This window comes from Pelodiscus sinensis, chromosome 6 (assembly GCF_049634645.1).
Source record: "Pelodiscus sinensis isolate JC-2024 chromosome 6, ASM4963464v1, whole genome shotgun sequence".
Lineage (NCBI taxonomy): Eukaryota > Metazoa > Chordata > Testudines > Trionychidae > Pelodiscus > Pelodiscus sinensis.
Window position 1 is genome coordinate 115,151,022 of NC_134716.1, and position 20,632 is coordinate 115,171,653.

General features: G+C 42.8%; 1 protein-coding gene across 1 annotated transcript in view; it reads right to left on the bottom strand.

The window, feature by feature from the left end:
• Positions 1-20,007, bottom strand: part of LOC102454270 (tetraspanin-36-like) — a 47,222-nt gene extending 27,215 nt beyond the window's left edge. The window contains exon 1 of the mRNA XM_006136732.4: positions 19,741-20,007. Within this exon, the coding sequence (XP_006136794.1) occupies positions 19,741-19,800 (60 nt within the window). The 5' untranslated portion in view covers positions 19,801-20,007. The remainder of the gene's footprint in view (positions 1-19,740) is intronic.
• Between the last annotated feature and the right edge of the window lie 625 nt (positions 20,008-20,632).

Consider the following 20,632-nt stretch of genomic DNA (forward strand, 5'->3'; position numbering starts at 1 on the left):
TGGTACCTGAGGCACGTTTTCCTCTGGAGATGAATCCTATTGAGGGTAGCACTAAATAAACCACTATTCAAAACACACACTACAATTGCAAGTCACTGGTTCTAACCCAGTTTCAGTGGTGAGTGACTCAAAAATGTTACTGTTGGGTGTTGGATGGCTTATATGGAAAGAATTTTGTGGAAGCTCACGTCGGTTCTCAGGGGTAAAAATATCCTTATCAGAAGACAACCACTACAGCTAGCACTAATAGCAACATCATCTGCCATCTCGGGAGAAAAAAGACTGAACTACATTAAAGTATGAACTAAGTTTTTGGCACAAAAATGAAAGAGGACCAGTTCTGACTCAGCCTCTTAGGTCAGTTTATGAAAGTCATGAGGTGGAATCACATGATTGAGTAAATGCAATTAATTTGTTGGACCTGAGGGTTTAGAACCTTCCTACTTCACATAAGTGTCTTGGAAATCCCAAGCACCTATCTGTGCTGTAATGTAGCTGACAAGAACACAGAACCAAATTCCTCTGTTTCATTAATCTGCCTAAGAAATGCTTAACTCGTGAAAACGTCAATGGAACCCCCTAATGCTTCCGTTATCATCCTGCTAGAAGAAAGAAGCGATTTAAGTTGATAGGTGTGCTCTGTTTGCTCTCTGTGCTTGGTAAGGCCATCATTTGTAGTACCTTCTTAAGCAGGGTATTTCAGACTACATCACAATATAAAAAGATGGTCAGAGCATGCTGTTCTGTATCCGGAGGAAGTAGTGATAGCATCAAAAATATGAAAAGCATTCAGTACTGCAAAAACAAGGCAAGCTTTGTTGATAATTAATGACAACCACAAACAAATCCAATTCTCTGACAATTTTAATTAACGTTCTCAAAGCGATAACAAGAACAGGAAAAAAACAGGAGTTGGTTTTATTCCTAATGTTGGAGAGAAGATCTTGTGGTGACTCACAATAGTTCTACGTTTCTATAATGCTTTTCCTCTGCAGTTCTTGGAGCATGAATGAATCCTCACAATTCCCCAGCAGGGTAGTTGAGAATGCTTACTTCAGTTGTCCACATAGGGAAACTGAGGCTTGGAGAAATAAATTGATTTTTCAAAAGTCGCCCAGTGGGAGAACTGAGAATAAAGTTTGGGAGTCTGGACTTCTGGTATCCTGCTGTGCTTGATCAGATAAGAGAGGAGGACGTTTATAAATAAAGAAAGGGAATAAGACATTTACAGGATTCATACAGCAACTAAAAATGATACATTATAATTCCCCACACCCCTGCAAGAAACCAGGAAAATAAAGAACTGTATAGTGATGGGAAAACTTTAGTAGGCCTGGCAGTTTGGGTAAGATTAGAGGAGAAGGATAACCAAGCATGGGCTGAAAAACCTCAAGGCTACGTCTACACTGGCAGCTTCTCACGCAAGAACTCTTTTGCGGAAGAGTTCTTCTGGAAAAACTCTTCCAGAAGAGAGCATCTACGCTGGCATGTGCTTTTGCACAAGAGATGTGCTTTTGCGCAAGAGCATCCATGCCATTGTAGACGCTCTCTTGCGCAAGAAAGCTCTGATAGCCATTTTAACCATAGGGGCTTCTTGCGTAAGAAATTCACGTTGCCTGTTTACACTGGCCTCTTCTGGAAGAGCTCTTGCTCAGGAGAGCTTATTCCTGAGAGGGAGCATCAGAGTTCTTGCACAAGAAGCCCTGATTTTCTACAGTATGACATCAGTTTACTTGCGCAAGAACAAGTGACCAGTGTAGACAGGTGGCAAGTTTTTGTGCAAGAGTGGCCGTTTTCGCGCAAGAACGTCACTGTGTAGACATAGCCCAGGAGTACAAGCTTTCTTGTGAGATTTCAGGTATGTCTTGCTTCTGGCCATGCTGGAAATACAGGGAAATGGGTTGTTTTAAAGGAATTTCTTCAATTCTGCTTCTAGACAAAAATGAGAAGCGCAATTGTTGCATAAATTGCTAGTTTCATTCCCTGGAGGCTAGTCCAATTTGCCTCAAGATGAGAGTCACACTTCAGGCTGGATCCAACTCCATTTTAGTGTTTGCAAACAAGGTTGACAGAGGAGCTCTGTGCTCAAGGCAAGATCGACCTTGAGCAGCGCCTGAGCTGAAACTTTTGTAGATTTCACATTCCTTCTGGTGAGCGTGTCGCAACATGATTGGTTGCTGCAAGTTACTTAGTTCCCTTATATGAAAAGAGCTAGCAGAAAATTTAGCAGCTTCTAAGGCATGCGCAATCAGCTAAATGATACGTGCTGTTTCGAGCTTAAGCAATGGGGGGAAGAAGCACACCTAGGCTATGTCTAGACTGCAAGCCTCTTTCGAAAGAGCCTCTTTCGAAAGAGAGCGTCTAGACTGCACGTTGAACTTTCGAAAAAGCGGCTTGCTTTTTCGAAAGAAAGCATCCAGTGAGTCTGGATGCTCTCTTTCGAAGAAGCCCTATTTACATTGAAGAACGCCTTCTTTCGAAAGACGAACTTTCGAAAGAAGGCGTTCTTCCTCGTGAAATGAGGTTTACCGCCATCGAAAGAAAAGCCGCATTCTTTCGATTTAATTTCGAAAGAACGCGGCTTGAGTCTGGACGCAGGGGAAGTTTTTTCGGAAAAAGGCTACTTTTCCCGAAAAAACCCCTGAGTCTGGACACAGCCCTAGTTTTTACTACACAATGGCACTTGAGAATGAAAGAATGGGTAAAGACGTGGTTTTAAAGTCGTTAAGAGACTATTTTGGAGCTCCAGATAAAAGGGTGACAAGGTTGAAATCAAAGTTAAACTGCAGTAGTCCACATTCCAATTGCAGCAGCTTCATGTGTCTACAGTGTGGGTCTGCACTGGAGCAGTTACACCGATAACTGGCCACTGATGGCAATGCTGTTGCCACACCAATTATCCACCATACAGTGTATATGCATTTGGTTTTTCTTCCCTAAGTGCAACACCTTACATTTGTCTTTGTTGAATTTCATTTTGTTGTTTATAGCCTAGGTCTCCAATTTATCAAGAACCCTTTGAATTTTAGCTCCCTCCTCCACAGTGTTTGCAACCCCTGACACCCGCTGCAACTTTGTCTCATCTGCAGATTTGATCAGCATGCACTCTATACCCACATCCAGGTCATTAATAAAGATGTTAAATAACACTGGATCCAGAAAAGATTTCTGGGGAGCCCCACTTGAGACCTCCCTCCAATACATCATTCCACTGATAGCTGCTCTTTGTTTGCAGTTGTTTAACCAATTATGTATCCACTTAATGGCAGTTCTGCTAAGCCTGCATTTCTCCAGCTTATCTGAATGTCATGTGGGACTGTGCCAAAAGCCCTGCTAAAGTCCAGGGATACCACCACATTCCCCCTACCCACCAAACCAGTTATCTTGTCAAAGGAGCTAGTTTGGCATGATTTGTTCTTATTAAATCCTCGCTAGCTATTAGTAGTTACTCCATCATCCTCCAGATAATCACAAATTGAATTATTTATACATTGCTGTGGACGCTTCCTAGGTATCAAAGTCAAGCTCAATGGTCTATAGTTGCCTGGCTCCTCCCCTCCCTCAAGATGGGCAATACGTTAGCCCTTCTCCAATCTTCTGGTACCTGTCCTGTCATCATAAATTGTAATTATTATTATCAGGAGCTCAGATTCCTTCATACTTCTTTCAAACTTGAAGAGCATATCCCTGAATGATCATTCCCCACAAAAGAAGCCCAAGAGATGAATGAAAGAAATCTCTGTATCTGATGCTTTTTTCCACAGCTGATCAGAGAGACAACAAAGCTGCGATTATTACTGCCTCCCCAGTCATAATGGCTTGGATTGTTCACACAGCTAAAGCCAGCAGTATTTGTTTTTCTTACCCCCTGCCTGCATTATTCTGACTGAAAGGAGAGATTGTAAATGATTTGAGAACCAGAAAAAATACTTGGGAGTAGAGAAAATGGAGCTGAGGGTGAACCAAAGGTAACCTAATTTTCCTAAACTGATCGGCTACGTCTACATTGGCACTCTTTTCCGGAAATGCTTAAAACGGAACAGTTTTCCGTTATAAGTATTTCCAGAAAAAGCGTGTCTACATCAGCAGGATGCTTTTCCGGAAAAGCCCTTTTTCCGAAAAAGCGTCCGTGCCAATGTAGACGCGTTTTTCCGCAAAAAAAAGCCCCGATCGTCATTTTCGCGATCAGGGCTTTTTTGCGGAAAAGACTACTGGGCTGTCTATACTGGCTCTTTTCCGGAACCGTTTTTCCGGAAAAGGACTTTTGCCCGAACGGGAGCAGCATAGTTTTTCTGGAAAAACAATGATGATTTTACATTAGATCGTCATTGCTTTTCCTGAAAAGCAAGCGGCCAGTGTAGACAGCTGGCAAGTTATTCCAGAAAAGTGGCTGCTTTTCCGGAATAAGTGACCAGTGTAGACACAGCCATCATGAGTGAGGCAGGTTCTAGTCTGACTCATTGAGCCTGATTCGCCAATGTCTTGCCCCTTGTGTAGTTATGGTCATTTGCATTAATGTAAAGGGGAGAGGGTAAATGTTGCCATTCTGATATGGCATAAAGGACCACACTAGGTGCAGCAGGGCAATGATGAACTGGAATAGTTACCCGCTCCCTCCAAAATAGTATGACCAGCCTCCCTTTATAACTCTGCAATACACACAGTACATTGTGTACAAAGATAACAAATATTCCCTGCTGAGCCATGGGGAGAAGTAGATGGGAGAATAGACAAAGCAGAGCCCGCAGAGTGGAACATCTCTGAGCCAACCTGCAGGTGAAGATGGCTCTGGGAGTTCTAGGAAGAGTGGGCTCTGTAGTTTACCTTACTGCTCCTTTAAGAAAGAAAACCATGTGTTCCACCATCTCCCAGGGAAACTACAGTGCAGGAGACAGGTAACCAAGGGCGAGACACCAGCCAGCAGAAGGCACTCGGAGGCTGAAGAGCAGATTCCCTGAATGACCAGCAAGAGGAGTCTTGGCAGTGAGTCATGGCTCTATTACACACCACGGCTACGGCTACACTGGCACCCTTTTCCGGAAATGCTTAAAATGGAACAGTTTTCCGTTATAAGTATTTCCGGAAAAAGCGCGTCTACATTGGCAGGTTGCTTTTCCGGAAAAGCACTTTTTCCGGAAAAGCATCCATGGCCAATGTAGACGCACTTTCCTGGAAAAAAGCCCCAATTGTCATTTTCGCGATCGGGGCTTTTTTGCGGAAAAGACTACTGTGCTGTCTACACTGGCCCTTTTCCATAACAGTTTTTCTGGAAAAGGACTTTTGCCCGAATGGGAGCAGCATAGTTTTTCCGGAAAAACACTGACAATTTTACAGTAGATCGTCATTGCTTTTCCGGAAAAGCAAGCGGCCAATGTAGACAGCTGGCAAGTTATTCTGGCAAAGCGGATGCTTTTCCGGAATAAGTGGCCAGTGTAGACACAGCCCACCTTTACTCATCTGGCAGTAGCAGCAACACATGGGGAGGAGTGGACACACACACTGATCAACAAGAAGGGATAGACCCTTCTATGAGTAGCATCAAGAAATCTGTCCAGAGATCTTTTACTGTTACCAGACTTGTTAGCAGTTGGCAGTCTCATGAAAAACATGTGGGTTTTTTTGTCACCTCTCAATGACCCACCACAGAAGAGAGGAAACATTGGTCTTCCTGGTTCTGTCTGTGCTCTGCTGTACTGGCAATACAAACGTGTGTTCCAACTGCAGTTTTATTGTTCCTTAATCTGTTTGCCACAGCGCTTTTTGCTTGCACTCCAAAGTCTGGATTCACAGAACTTCAGTGATGGCCTCTCTCTGTTCTCGTTGCAGTCAACAGCAGTTGTACCTCTGACGTCCACAGTAGCAGAGCTGGGCCTGAATTTTGTACTTTTGAAAATCCTTCTCTCATTCCCAGTCTATTTTAACCTCTTTTTACTTGTGCTTAAAAATCTACCCATTTTCTCCTGTGCTATCTTGAGCTTGTTCCTCGAGCTTTTTTTTTGTAATCTATGGCTACCTGAATTGCTGATTCTGTGTCAGAATGCCTTCTGGTTTCTTCATTTTTGGCTGCCTATCCTTTCTTAGAAGCTTCACTTTTTGGGAATTATGTTCACCCATGCATATTCCTCTGGAGTCTGCAGGCATAGCTTCATAAACCTCGGCCAGGACATGCCAGTCCTGATAGCTATAAGCTCCCCGCAACACACACACACACACACACACACACACACACACACACACACACACCCCGCCACACACACACACCCCGCCACACACACACACACACACACCCTGCCACCACCCCCAGGCACTCGTGACTAGCTGTGTCTGAGTCAGTGTTACCCTCGCCAATAGCTACTGCAGGAACACCTGGCATTCTCAAATCTTGACAGTACACCCCTCTTATAAGAAGCAAATTGCTTTCCCTTTTCCTGTCTTGAATTTGAATTTTGCCATTGGAGATGGGTATGGCACCATAAAGTGCTTGTCCTTGCCACATCTGTGGAATTCCTTCACAAACGCTGAATTGAGCATTCTCCAGGATGGGGTGTGATCGACCCACCATACTCCCTGCAAGTGATTCGAGTCCGGACCTGCTGGAAGTACAAGTTTGTGTGCCTACAGTGCGCCAATCAAACAGCTGTACTGAATTACTGCTCTTTAGAATGGAGCCGATTTAACCATGGTTTGGAACCACCTTGGAGAAGCGGATGATACATAGCTGCAGGATGGAAAGAGTCGCTAATGACAACACAACTTTCAGGAAGGGGGAACCTAGGCCTGCAAATGGTGAGTGGGGGAGGAAAAGGGTGCAGTTGCTCCAGGGCCCAATGATTCAAAAGGGCCCAGGGCTCCCAGCCGCTGCTACTTCAGGACTGGTAGCAGCTGGTGCCCTGGGCGCTTTAAAATCACCATCAGAGCACCATGAGGCCAAGCGGCACTGAGGGTTGGCTGCCCCACCTCTGACCCTTCCAAGAGCTCAGAACTGCCACCCCACCTTGCCCTGGAGCCCAACAAGATTGTCAGCTCCTCTGGGGGAGGAGAGCAGCATGGGGAAGGTCCCAGGGGTTTGCTCAGGAGGCACATGGCTTTGTTCTGCTTTTGTTGCAGATGCTTAAGATTCACAAGTTTACAAACTGTCAGACATGGCTCCAGCTTTTTTCATCAACTTTTCCTTTGGCTTTTCCACAGGATGGGGTAATCCAGGCCTAAGACTCTAATTTAGTTTCTCCACTACTTTCTGTATGGGGAGGGAAGAAATTAGGGTGTACAAAATGAAGCTCAAACATTTAGCAATGGTTGATTTGGGACTTGCACAGTAGGGATCAAAGTTACAGAGGCCTAATTTTGCACTGGTTTTGCACTAGCAGCTTCAGCAGAGATTTACCTTTGATGTTATGCAAATAATCAACAAGAGCAAACACCGCCGAAACCTTCATTAAATCCGAGTCCCCTCATTTAAAATGTATAGTAGGAAAGTAACCGAAAAAAATCTTATTGAGCCTATTTATACAAAAGTATGAAGGACTCTTCAAAGCTTATTTCTTAATGTATCCGTCATTTTGTGCAAATAAGGCAAATGTTTCAATTGACCTGAAGAAATATACCTTAGCAAGTAGGAGGCTAATTCTCTTTTCTTCCCCAGCCCCAAAACCAATGGAGCATAGCTACAGAGTTGTGGGAAATCCAAGTTTATATTCAAGAACAAATTCAGCCCAATCTGGGTTTTATCAGGCATTTTCATTATTTTGTAACTTCTGTGGCAGAGGTATTTACATGAACTTAATACTGAAAACCTGCTTTGACACTAGAAACACTAAACTCTAAATTCACTATGTAACCCCCTTTTTCCTCTCTGGGTTACTTGGGAGCAGATCACACTCACATGTGTGCTTGGGTACCTGATGTTTTTAACATAAAAGGAGATCCTGAGTACCCCAGTGGTGATGTTGTTTAGTTGGGGATTCCCTATCCACCCCCTTGCTGCTGTCCCTTGCTCCTAACGAATATACAGTGGCAGTGCTGCCTTCTGACTGGCCCTGTACACACTCAATGGTGTGCCCTGGGAGCCTCCAGGAATAAAATTATTCCAACAATAATCTGGATCTAACTCCAGGACAACAATTATAAATAATATATATCTAATTGATTAAATCAGAATTAACACACCTTTACTTAAAGAAACAAGTTTTAACAGATTAACAGTGAATAAAACCAATTAAAGTACACAGCAATAAGAGGAACTTATCTATCTGGCATTTGCACTGCCACCATTTATCCCACCCAGTGTGCTCTCCTCTGGAGTCAGAGTCCCAGACACTTGCTTGCATGGACACGCTTGAAGGTCTTCAACTGAAGCGGAGACAGTACTATGTAATGTCCAAGCTGAGCAGCCAGCTGCAAAATCTCTCTGCCACTGGAGTAGGCTCCACCAAATGCCAGCAGCTCTGGCACTCTGCCTCTCTTTGGACCCAGAGTTAGTCTATATCTCTCAGGTCTGTTCCAGGCATCACTTTCCCAAAGAGCCCAGTTATCCACAGTTTCCTCCTTTGTGCAGGTTTATGTAGTCCTTCTTAGCCACAGGCACAGCTGGAGTCTCTCGCCTCTAAGGGCAATCAGCAGCCTCTGAAGCAGCCTGCTAGATCCAAGCCCTGCAGGCTCTCAGTCCCAGGCTCTAGCTGCAACACAACAGCTCCTGGACTGGACAAAGGCTCCTCCACAAAATGGAGAGCATCTCTCTCCCCCAAAATACACCAACAAGCCCCCACTTCCTCCTTTTTTCCCCAAGGGCTCATGGGAGTTGTAGTCTCTAGGGCTTCTGTTAAGGTCTGATCCCAACCACAGGCTCAATGGGAGCCTTTCCATTGACTTCACTGATCAGGACTCTGGTGTATGATTTGACAAAGAGTATGCTGCAGAAGTGAGCTGGAGACAACTAAGGATATCAAGCTGCCTGTGTAATACTGTCAGCACAACACCTCGTTGTTGGATCATACCATCAGGGCAGCTTGCTAGCTGTGAAATCAGTAGCCTTATCATACAAACAACATGCACCACGGTTCAGGTCTGCTACACATACTTCCCTAAAAGTCAGTTATGTCCTGCTCCTGGTTCATTTCCAATTCTAAATTTCACACAAAGCAAAGCACAAACTTTGACATATACATTTGATTCAAGGAGTTCGAGGCACTTTACAAAAGGTATTGTCAACTTCATTTTATTGATAGAGGAAATGAAGTGCAGAAAAGCCTGGAGCAAACTATGAAAATGTAGGGAGCTTCCGCTTCTAGTATGGACAACTTGAGGTATCTGGAGTCTCATTTTCATAAATACTGAACTCCTGTGTCAATGTTTAATTCAAGTGAAGCTGCAGACACTCACCATGTCAGAAATAAGACCCCAGGTGTCTCAAATCTGGCATTCAAACAAAGCTACCGGCATTCACATTTAGTAACCACCCTGACTTTATGTGACTTGCTGAAAGTCATGCAGTGAATCAAATAAAATCCAGTTCTTTAGACTGCTAGTTCAATGCCTTTGCACTAAAGTGAATTATCTGCCAAACCACTGCCTCATTAGCTTTAGCATCCTCTTGGCAAAGCCACCAAGCAGACCCTGGAGTTCTATATTCAAATGCTGTCTAAAATCAAGTGCAATCGATCACAGAAGTGCCCTTAGTTCGAAAAGGCCACTCCAAGTCAAAATTTTAAGGTGTTTCACGGGAACAGTTTGCATATCCCTATAGAACATTTACTCAACCTCACCTGGGCCTAAGGTACACAAAACACTTTTTGATCTCAGGCAGACATGAATGAATGAAACATTGTTACCTTACAACTGAAAGGGGAACAAAAAAAAGTATCACTATTTTATTCATTGTTCTTTTAGATAAAGTTAGATAAAATTCTCAGTGTGTGCTAATCTTGAAAAGGTAAATAGACTTGTCTCCATTAAATACCCCATTAGCAAGTGTTGAAATCAAAACATCAAAGAATTAACCATAACTCCAGCTGTGACAAGGAGCTTGTCACATTCCCATCCACAGTTTGCCCCAAATTTTCTTTTTACTCTTTTGCTCTACTGGTACGTTTGAGGGTCAGAGAAAAGCAAACACAGTACTTACCATTAAAAAGAGAACAAAGATGAACCAGGGAATTATAGACCAACCAGTCTTACTACTAAAAAAACCAACAAATAGTCTGGTAGCATTTTATAGTCTCATGATACCATGTATATGTTTTGTTAGTCTATAAAGCGCTACTGTAACCACCACCAGGTGGATTTGAACCTGAGACTTCTGAAACACAGTATAGAAGCCACTACCCTCTGAGCTAGAAGCCAACTTCCTCCCAGCCCTTGCTGTAGAGGTGTCTTGATCTTAACTGTTGCTGTGGTCTAGGTACCACTTGTATTGCTCAGTAACTACACTAGGTGTGTGGATTACATAACCAGATCATTTGTTGTTGTTTTTTCTGTAACAGACTAACTTGGCTATCCTCTGAGTCTTACTACTGTATCTTTCCAAATATAGAAGTATAAAATCAATCAATCAAATTGTAAGCACGTAGGGCATGTCTACACAGAAAGGCTAAAGCTAAAATAAGCTATACAACTTGAACTATGTCAATTGTGTAGCTTAAATAGAAATAGCTTATTTTAGCTTTTGTCGCTATGTACACAGCAGGAAGTCTAAGAAAGAGCACTCTTCCTCCGACTTCCCTGACTTCTCTTAAAATTAGGATTACAGGAGTAGGAATAATAAATCTTCCGGCTCAATATTATTTTGACATTATTTGTTGAAATAACTGCTTGTAGTGTAGACACAGACTATGTTATTTCAGAATAATGGCAGTTATTGTGAAATAACACTGCTGTGTAGATGTACCCATAGGGATTATAAGGAATAGCCATGATGGATTTATCAAAAAACAAATCATGCCAAACCAACCTAATTTCCTTCTTTGCGAGTGTTACTGGCCTATTGGAACCAACAGATCTGATATATCTTCATTTTAGTAAGGCTTTTGACATGGCCCCGTGTGCTATTCTCATAAGCCAACTAGGGAAATGCAGTCTAGATTAAATTACTACACTGTAAATTAGGTACACAAGACCATACTGAAAACATAGTTATCAGTGGTTTGCTGCCCATCCAGAAAGGCAGATTTATTGGGGTCCCACAGGAGTCAGTCCTTGGACTGATACCATTCAATATTTTCATTAATGACTTGGTTAATGAAGTGAAGAGTGTGCTTATAAAGTTTCCAGATGATACCAAACTGGGAGCAGCTTCAAGAATTTAAAATGACTTTTGGTAACTTGGAGAACTGGTTTGAAACAAACATGATGAAATTCAATAAAGACAAGTGCAAAAGTACTATGCTTAGGAAGGAAAAATCGATGCACAGTATAAAATGGGGAATAATTGGTTAGGTGGGAATACTGCTATAAGGATCTTCTGGGAGTAGGACAGATCACAAACTGAATGAATCAACATTGTGATGAAGCTGAAGGCTCATTTCATTTAGGGGATCTATTAACAGGACAGCTGTATGTGAGACATAGAACGTAATTGTTCTGCTTATTCAGCACTTGTGAGCCTAAGCTGGAGTATTGTGTCCAATTCTGGGCACCACACTTTAAGAAAGATGTGCATAAATTGGAAAGAGGCCAGAGAATAGCAACAAAAATGAGAAAATTGCTGGAAAAGTGCTGCCTGGGACAGAGCTGCTGTTTAGCCTGGACCAAAATCTTCACTACAGCACACCTGTGAGTGTGACCTTGCTCCCCAGTAGCCCGGGAAGGAAAAAGGGGGTTACATATGTAATCTAAGGATGTTAAATTTCAATTATGCGGCTAATCCTGTAGTCGATACAATTAGTAGCAATTTGAGGCAGCAAGGGGTGGGGGAAAGTGAGTAGTCGAGTACTCCATTCAGCTACCCGATGAGCCTATGCTCACTGACATCCCTAATGTAATCTAAATCTCCCTTGCTGCAGATTAAGCCCATTACTTCTTCTCCTATCTTTTGGGGACATGGAAAACAGTTGATAAATACTGTCCTCTCCCTTGCTGCAGATATGGAAAGACATATTACATATCAAACCCCCCTTCAGTCTTCTTTGCTCAAGACTAAATATTCTCAGGTGTTTTCTCATTGAAAAGTATTACTGACACTCAGACCCATACATAGAGGTGAATAAGTCAAACCTTTCCACCTCTAAAAGACTGCTGACCCCTGCTTTAGGAATAAAATTAAGAATAATTTGCCCCTAATGTGCTGGAGATGTGTTAAATAAAGTGACTCATAATTAGAGCTGAGCAGATTTTTCCACTGAACTTTTTTTTGGGGAAAAATACAGATTCAGTGACACCAAAACATTTTGCACATTTGTATCAGTTTCACCCAATGGTTTGGGTGGAACCTGCCCCTTCTCTGCAAAAAATAATCCCAAAAAAGCCAGCATTTTGTTTTGACTTTTTTTTAAAACAAAATATGTCAGTGTTTCGAGTTGAAAAGCATTTTTTGTTTCAAAATTTATATATTAAAAACTAAAACATTTAAAAAATGCTCAAAATCTACAAATGCCCAAATTTTTTTGGGGAAAAAATCATTTCAGGTTAACCCATAGTGAATTTTGTTTTGATTTTACAGACCCATTAGTGAACTGAAAAATCAGTTCTTCACACAATACTACTCCAAATAATCTATTACCTGAAGGTCAGATGTAGTCACAACAATAATTTACAGGCAGTCCCCGAGTTACACGGATCCGACTTATGTTGGATCCGCAGTTACGAACGGGGCTTTTCTCACCCCGGAGGAGGCGAGCGGCGGGTCGCCCAGATGCGCCACGGTCCCGCCGCCCGCGTCCTCCGGGGCAAGAAAAGCTGCTCCGTGTCTCTCTGATCTGCTGGAGGGGGAACCCCCCCCCCCCCAGCAGACCAGGGAGATGCGGAGCAAAGCCGCAGAGCTACCCAGCAGCACCCCACCTGCTCTGTCCCAGGCGTCCAAATTCAGCCGCTGTTGAAACTGATCAGCGGCTGATTCCAGGAAGCCCAGGGCAGAGCACTCTGCCTTGCGCTTCCTGTAGTCAGCCGCTGATCAGTTTCAGCAGTGGCTGAATCTGGACGCCAGTTCCGACTTACATACAAATTCAACTTAAGAACAAACCTACAGTCTCTATCTTGTACATAACCCGGGGACTACCTGTACTTTGCCCTATTACAGCACCTTTCATGAGAAGATTCCAAAGTGTTTTAAAGACACTGAACTTCACCAGCCCCTCAGTGAGGTGAATCCACATTTCTGTTTACAAATGGGCATCTGAAATAGAATTAATATTAACATTTTAAAATTTGGAGCTATGTTCACAGGTGCTAAAATTACAGGTGTTGGGGCATCCCCTGGCTTGAAGTGGTTTCCATCATGTAAAGGGTTTACATTTTGATTCAGTGGTTCTCAGCGCTCTCCTATGCACATTAGTCCAGCCCCCTGGCTGCATTAGGCTACTAGGGTGTGTCTAAACTACAGGGTTTTGTCGACAAAAGTGGACTTTTGTCAACAAAATTATATCTGCCTCTACACTGCCGCTTTGTTCTGTCAACATAACGTAGACAGAACTCAGCAGTTTTGTCGACGGCTGTAAATCTCATTCTACGAGGAATGAGTTCTGTCAACAGAAGGCGCTATTGCATCTACGCTGTCTTTTGCATCTACGCTGTCATGTCGACAAAGCAGCTTGCTTTGTCGACAGAGCTGGATGTAGTCTAGATGCTCTTTGTTGACAGAAACTTTGTCGACAGTATCTGTCGACAAAACTTCTGTCGACAAAAGCCTGTAGTCTAGACGTAGCCCTAAAGTTAGACATTTCAGTCTATGGTTAGACCCATAAATAAGCGATCTGCTTTTTAGAGGCTCTGAGCACACACAACTTTTAACTCCCCTTTCACAGTAGCAATACCTGTAATGGTTATGATTTAACCATCTTCTGCAGGGGAGTCACTTAATGCTATATTATTAGCAGGCAAGTAACAGAGAAACTACTCTGCAATCTCTTTATTTGCAACAGTCTCATGTAGACAGGCTTTACGATAAGGATCTTGGATCTCATATGGGGTTACCTCATTTTCTAAGCAGCATTTCAGTTCCCTTCTAAGCAGTATTTCCTATCAATAATTGTCAAGCTGGGTAAGATGTATAGTTTTTTAGTACTTGGGCAAGAGGTGTTGCTTGGAAGTGAATTGAAAACTATTTATAAATCCTGTATGAGTTCTTAGATCATTATCAGAGATAGGTGTAAAAACCAAACTACCACAAATTAACATATTCTAAAAGATTAAAAATCAGGTCCTCCTTCACTTATCTGCCAAAACATGATTTCAAAGCTCTGCATTTCCCCTGCTGGGGATGAAGTCACTAACAAGATAGCAAGTTAATTAAGTTACCCAAGCCTACTTTCCATATGCAACAGGTTGTTGTGTTCTAAGGCTGTGCCTAGGAATGGAGAGCTTCTCTGTAGCACCATAAGCTCACATGCTAAAAACCAGCATTAGGTGCAAGGAAACCCTAAGAACAGCCAAAATGAGACTGAAGCTTATGCTGTTGGTGGTTACTTGAGTTCAAATAAAGACTAACAGCAGTGAAGGAGTAAGTTTGAGATAGCTACCTATCTACAGTGCCACCAATGGGAGGGGGCAGTTGCCCTGGGCCCCAGTGATTTAAAAGAGTTTGGGGTGATTACCACCACAGCGGTGGCAGCGGCCAGCACCCTGGGTCCTTTACATTGCTGGTGGTACTGAGTCTGTTGCCAGCCCTGTAAATATATATATATATATAGTGTGTAGTTTCTCTCAAAGCAGGGCTCATTTCCACCTGCTTACAATTAAGTACTGAAGCATTTCCCTAGGCTTCCAACAGCAAACAGCACACAGGAGTCATAATTAACTGCAAGGCTCATCAGTAAATGGTTCACCACTTCAATGGGTGCTACCTTTTGCATTGTATGAAAGCACGACTGTAAAACTAGACACCAGCTTTTGTGGCTCTTTTCTTTCAAGGGCTGAACTGCTTGTTGGATCAGTCTCAATCTGTGTACTTTGTCTTGCACATGCTGAATACTTCAGTAAACACTTGCCATTTCAAAGCGTGAGTCCCGTTTTCATACATCATGCTTCATTCTGCCCTTTCTCTGGTATTTGCACACCAATCCCACTGCTGATAATGCAAAACTATCTCCAGAAGAATCCAACAGGAAGAAAATTGCTTCACATTACAAATGCTGAGGAGCTGAAGTCAGGCAATGGGGGAATTTCGTGCATGGCTCTGAGGGGGACACGTTGGCCTGTCAAATCCAAGCTATAGTTTCCAGTGATTAGAACAACAAAGGTATGAAGGTTAAGAACTCAATAAGGAGAATTCTCCGTCTGTTCTGTCCTCTCCGAATGTTCATTCATCAACAGATTATTTCATTTTAACAAGGGGAATTCAGTTCCTTCTGATTTTGCCACATTTCAACTCTCAGTAGAGCTCACCACAAAGTGGTTTATTTCTGAAAAGCTTACTTCTGCAAATCAAGTGAGTTATCTGTTTAGTTTCTTTCAGTCTATTACGGAATTGCTCAAACTTTACCATGTGGCAGGAAAGTCCCAAAATGCTGACTGGAATCTTTATTTCCATTAAATTATATTACTATAGTCACACTCACATGAGTCTTATCCCTAAAAATAGCAGCGAATCATGGCTAAAAGCTATGTGGACTTGCTGGTCACTATTAACAGTGACAGTATCTGGAAAAGGGACGTACCCAGAGGTGAAAGTAAGGTGTGCCCCGGTGCTCCACTCTGGAAAGAGCAGCAGGGGCGTTCTGCTGAGAGACTGCTGGGACACGCTGCTGCAGGTGCGTGTAGCATGGCTTGCAGTGCACCCTACCAGCTGGGCTCCTGGGGCTCCTGCTGCAGGCTGGCACTGGCAGCTGGGCGCACGCAGCCAGGTGAGGTAAACAAACTGAAAAGAGCCAGAGGGGGGAATGCGCTGTAGGGGAGGTGGGTGTGCTCCCAGACTAGCTTCTGGTGCATGCAAGTCTGTCCTGCTGCCCCTCTCTCTCGCTGGACACATGTGCAGTCCCCAGCATGTGCAGCCCCCAGCATGTACTGCTACCGGTGGCCCCAGAGAAGAAGTCATGGGAAGGGAACGGCAGGCTGGGGAGGAGGGGGTGTCTCTTGCATTGCGGCCTGTTTCTCTGCAGTAGTGCCCCCACACAGCTGGCCCACAGCTCCCTTATGGCAGCGCAGCAAACAGAATGTGTGGGGCAGAGACCTGTCCACCAGCCAGGTAAAAGTAACCCAGCAGCAATTAGGACTGCCCCCAGCTCATCCCTTCCTCTCATATACCTCAGACCCCTGCCCTCAGCCTTCCTAAACACTCCCAGCCCCTGCCCTGGACTTCTACACGCACCACTATCCCCCAATCCTCTGCCCTGAAACTTCCCACACACTCCCAGCCCCATGCCCTGAACCTCTCCCCACAAACCAGCTCTTTGCCCTGACTCCTGCATCTACCACGCACCAATTCCCCAACCTGGACTCCTGCACCCCCCATATTCCAACCCCTGCCCTGATCCTACACCCCTCCACACATCCTGCTCTGAGCTTTCTCCCCACACTCCCAGCCCTCTGTCCTGACTCCTGCACCTCCCCACCACCTCTGCCCTGAGCCCCTTACATCTCCCAACCCTGCCTCCTGTACCCTCCACACCCCAGCCTTCTACCCTGAGCCCCCTGCAGGGGGAGTTGCGATTGGCCGGTATCTGTCAGAAACGTTATTTCACCCCTGAGTGTACCTGTCATAAATTTTACACCAAGGTCTTCTTGACATTCCCACAACCTGAACCATGTCCCTCCCCAAACCTGTTATTTTCCTCACTAATACTTTCACAAATATGTCACGTACTGTTTGTAAGGCAAACACTAGCAGCTGTGCTCTGTCAGTTCAAAATAATTTATACATTATAAGAACATTTTAAACCTGACAATTCTTATAGAAAATGAGGGGTGAAGCACCTCTAGAACTCGTATACCCACTGAAGAGTCCAGTACTCAAGCTGCCATGAGCTCAGTCTTATAACAAATCCAGCTATACTTTTACTTCTTAGTTTTTAGCAGCAATTTTACCTGAATACATGAACAAAGGTTTTGTTTTCTATTGAAATACCCTTCAACTATTTCACAAATACTCATTAACCAAACAATCATTTTAAATAAAAGACAAACTATTCTATGATTCTGAAGTAAAAGCAATTTTCCCTCCTATATCTACTAAATTTATAAACTAAAATATATGATTCTAAGAAAGTACTTCAGCAAAGAGATTGTACCCAAGAACAGCCTATTTAACCACAGTCTGGCTAACCAAATGTTACTTTTACTGGTTGGCTGAAAGAAACAGGGTTAACCAAAACATGGTCATGTCCCCTAACACAACATTCACAATTCATTGCACCATCATTCAGCCAGACCCCAGGTTAGTTCAATAGTTTTGATTCTGCAACCTGCATAGTTCATTGATATGTATCCATTAACCATTTAAAAGCTGGAAGGCAAAGAAAGCTGACAATGCACTGTTTCTATTTGAGCATATTCACACACTTCAGAAAGTGACACACACTTATTGGATCTTTTCATTATCACATATTTGTCCGGAATTAAATGATCTCCATACAAAGTTAAAAAAGCACCCTAGTAATATGCCTGAGATATTACATTTGTAACTAGATCTGAACTGCGTTCCCAAATCTTGGCTTTTAGTTCAGGCTTGTCTTCACAAAATAAGTCAGTCTTGTATGAAACAGAGAAATAATTAAGTGTGCTACACTTAAGCTTCTAAGTTTCATATTGAAACTAAATTAAGAAAGTGCAAAAATCAATCAATACAAGAAGCTGTAACGGCAATGGTGCTAGACACATCCCAGGTTCAGCAGATTCCCAAAACCAATGTCTAATGAACAGTGAAACTTGAGTTTTTACATTACAGCAAACATTACAAAACATTACTAATGCATCTGAACAGCTTCACTGCTGGAGCAGGAATGAAGTGCAGCAACCAGACCAATAAAGTGGCATATGAAGATTTTTGTCTGCTTTCCCTGAGTGGTACAGTATGCGGCAGGGGTTCCTTCAGCCATTTCATTCTACTCACCACATTGTAAAAATGAAATCCTCTCATAGATCTACTATCCCTTCCATCATCCCATTATGTTTATTGCTTGGTTCTCAAAACATGTCATTTTGCAGACCACGGGAAAAATTTCATCGACCACAGTTGGAAAACCGGGCACACTTTGGATCCAATTCTCCTAGTAAACACCATTAACTTTTAATGTTATAGGGTCTATGGCACAGAAAATCAATTCTCTATATATACTAATGTCCTTGCAACAGTAATTGATAAAATAATGTATGCAATGATAAAATATCCTCCCCATTTAAATGTTTCTTCTCGAAAACTTGTCAGTCAAGATCTTTCTTCTCTGAGTTTAGAATAAATTAAAATTCAGTTAAATGTGAATTGCATAAATGAGTAAATGTTTTGTTTTCTATTAAAAACCATTTTACAAATTCTCGCAAGTGAAATATTCAGTTGTAATCGTGTTTAAAGCAAGAAATTAATAAATGTGTTAACTATAATTCAGATAAAGTCATGAACAACAAATATTTTTCAAAGCACATCTGCTCTTTGATCTTTACTTACCAAAAGATTTTAAAAGAACAAGAAACTTCGGACCCAGTTTTCCTTTACACTGAAATAAATACAGTGTAGCTAACACTAATGAAGTTACACCATGGGACAACAAGCATTCATTGGAGAAAGCCCTATATATAGATAACATCCCATGGAAGAAAGTCTGCCTCATTCCAGCTTCTAATAGCACAGAATATTCAGCTGAAACTATTATGGCCGTTTTATACCAGATGGAGATCTGGCCCTCTAACTTTCTGGTGTCCTCACTTACTGTCTTTTATAAAATCTCACTTTGTTATCAACAACTCCAAGATGGACTCTCTACTTACTACTCTGGGGCAACTGGTTCCTGGCTGATGCAGAAACTATCTGCCTTCAGTTAGTGTTTTTCATTCAGTCTTTACATAACCTCTTATGTTTTCCTTCATTAATAAACGTGCTTCTAAAAGTTTAGTTGAAAAAAATTATCTGTACAAAATTACACTAGCAGGTTTACTTCCTTTCTGTGAGACAAAAGTAGATCAATGGGGTGAAATGTACATTTCTAAACCAAATCTGCCTTCAGTTCCTCTTTAGGGCACATCTGTTTGGTACTGAGCCTCACTCACTGCTCTCTGATCTTTTCTCAATTTCCTTAGTAAAAACAGACAGTTATGATCATATTAGCACTAACTTTCTCCTAGGCAATAATAATAATAATAATAAGTAAAAATTCACAACCATTAATGTTATTTATAGAGCACCTAACATACTCAGTTCTTTACTGTAAACAAAGTAGTTACTGACCCCAGTCCTACAGTTTGTACTCAGACCAATCTCCTCGTCAGCTTTAGTGGGGAGTTTTGCCTGGGTAAGAACTGCAGGGTCAGTCCCCGAATCTCTGCAGTTAAATCAGTTCAGTAAAGAGAGAAAGGGGTGAGGACTGTCACAGGAAGCTAGTAGTGGCAGCAGTCAGAGGACTGTGAAGGAAAGTTATCAAACTAGAAGTTGTTCTATCCAATTACCCAAAAGATGAGGCTGAGCAGCAGCAGCACGGTCTTGGAGGTGATCACGCCACAGTCCATGTTTTCTGCTGGCCTCGCAGTCGAGCTGTGTGAAGAAAGGTCTGGTGGCTGCTGCTGCCTATTCAGCAGAGTCTGTATGTGTCAGGTTTCCGTATGCTTCTCTCCCACGCCTCTCAGCTTCTTGTCTGAGCCTGCTCAGCCATCACATGGTCTGCAACTCGCTGGACCAGTCACATGCTCCTTAGTGTACTGAGCAAACAACATCCTACTGTAATCTTCTGTCCGGACCCCTTCCTTTTTATTCTGTAGTCTGTCTAAAAGAGATTACCGTAAACTCACTAACGTAGTTCTGCAACCACAACCAAGTGGTTTACCATATAGACACTAATAGCAGTCCCACCACAACCTGACCTTCCTCAGCATTATCACACTTGCAGGGATGGACCAAGAATAAACAAGACCCAAAGGTAACAGAACTTTTAAGGCCAGCCTGAAAGCTTCTCCCTCTTAGCCAAGCTTAGACACGACTAACCATATCGATTGTTGTCTGTTGCCCATTATTGAGCCTTTGACCTTTCTGGGCAAGGCACAGATGCAGCTGCCTGGACCCCTTACCTTTAAAAGAGTCCAGTCACCTGGCACAGGTAATAACTCTTTAAATAGTTCGCGATCTCTGAAGTTCTCTTCACTGCAGGTTTTATAAGTTGCCAGAAACCAGTCGCAACTGCAGCATCTATTAACTAGACTTTTTTGCTTTTGTATAGAAACCACGGTTGTTTGGGATCAGGGATGAAAATAAATTTTTTACAGGTACTGTTGAATTGCAGTCTTCCTTGAGGGGGGTCAAGGCAGAGGGTTGGGAGGTGTGTGGGTGTAGGGGAGCTCAGGACAG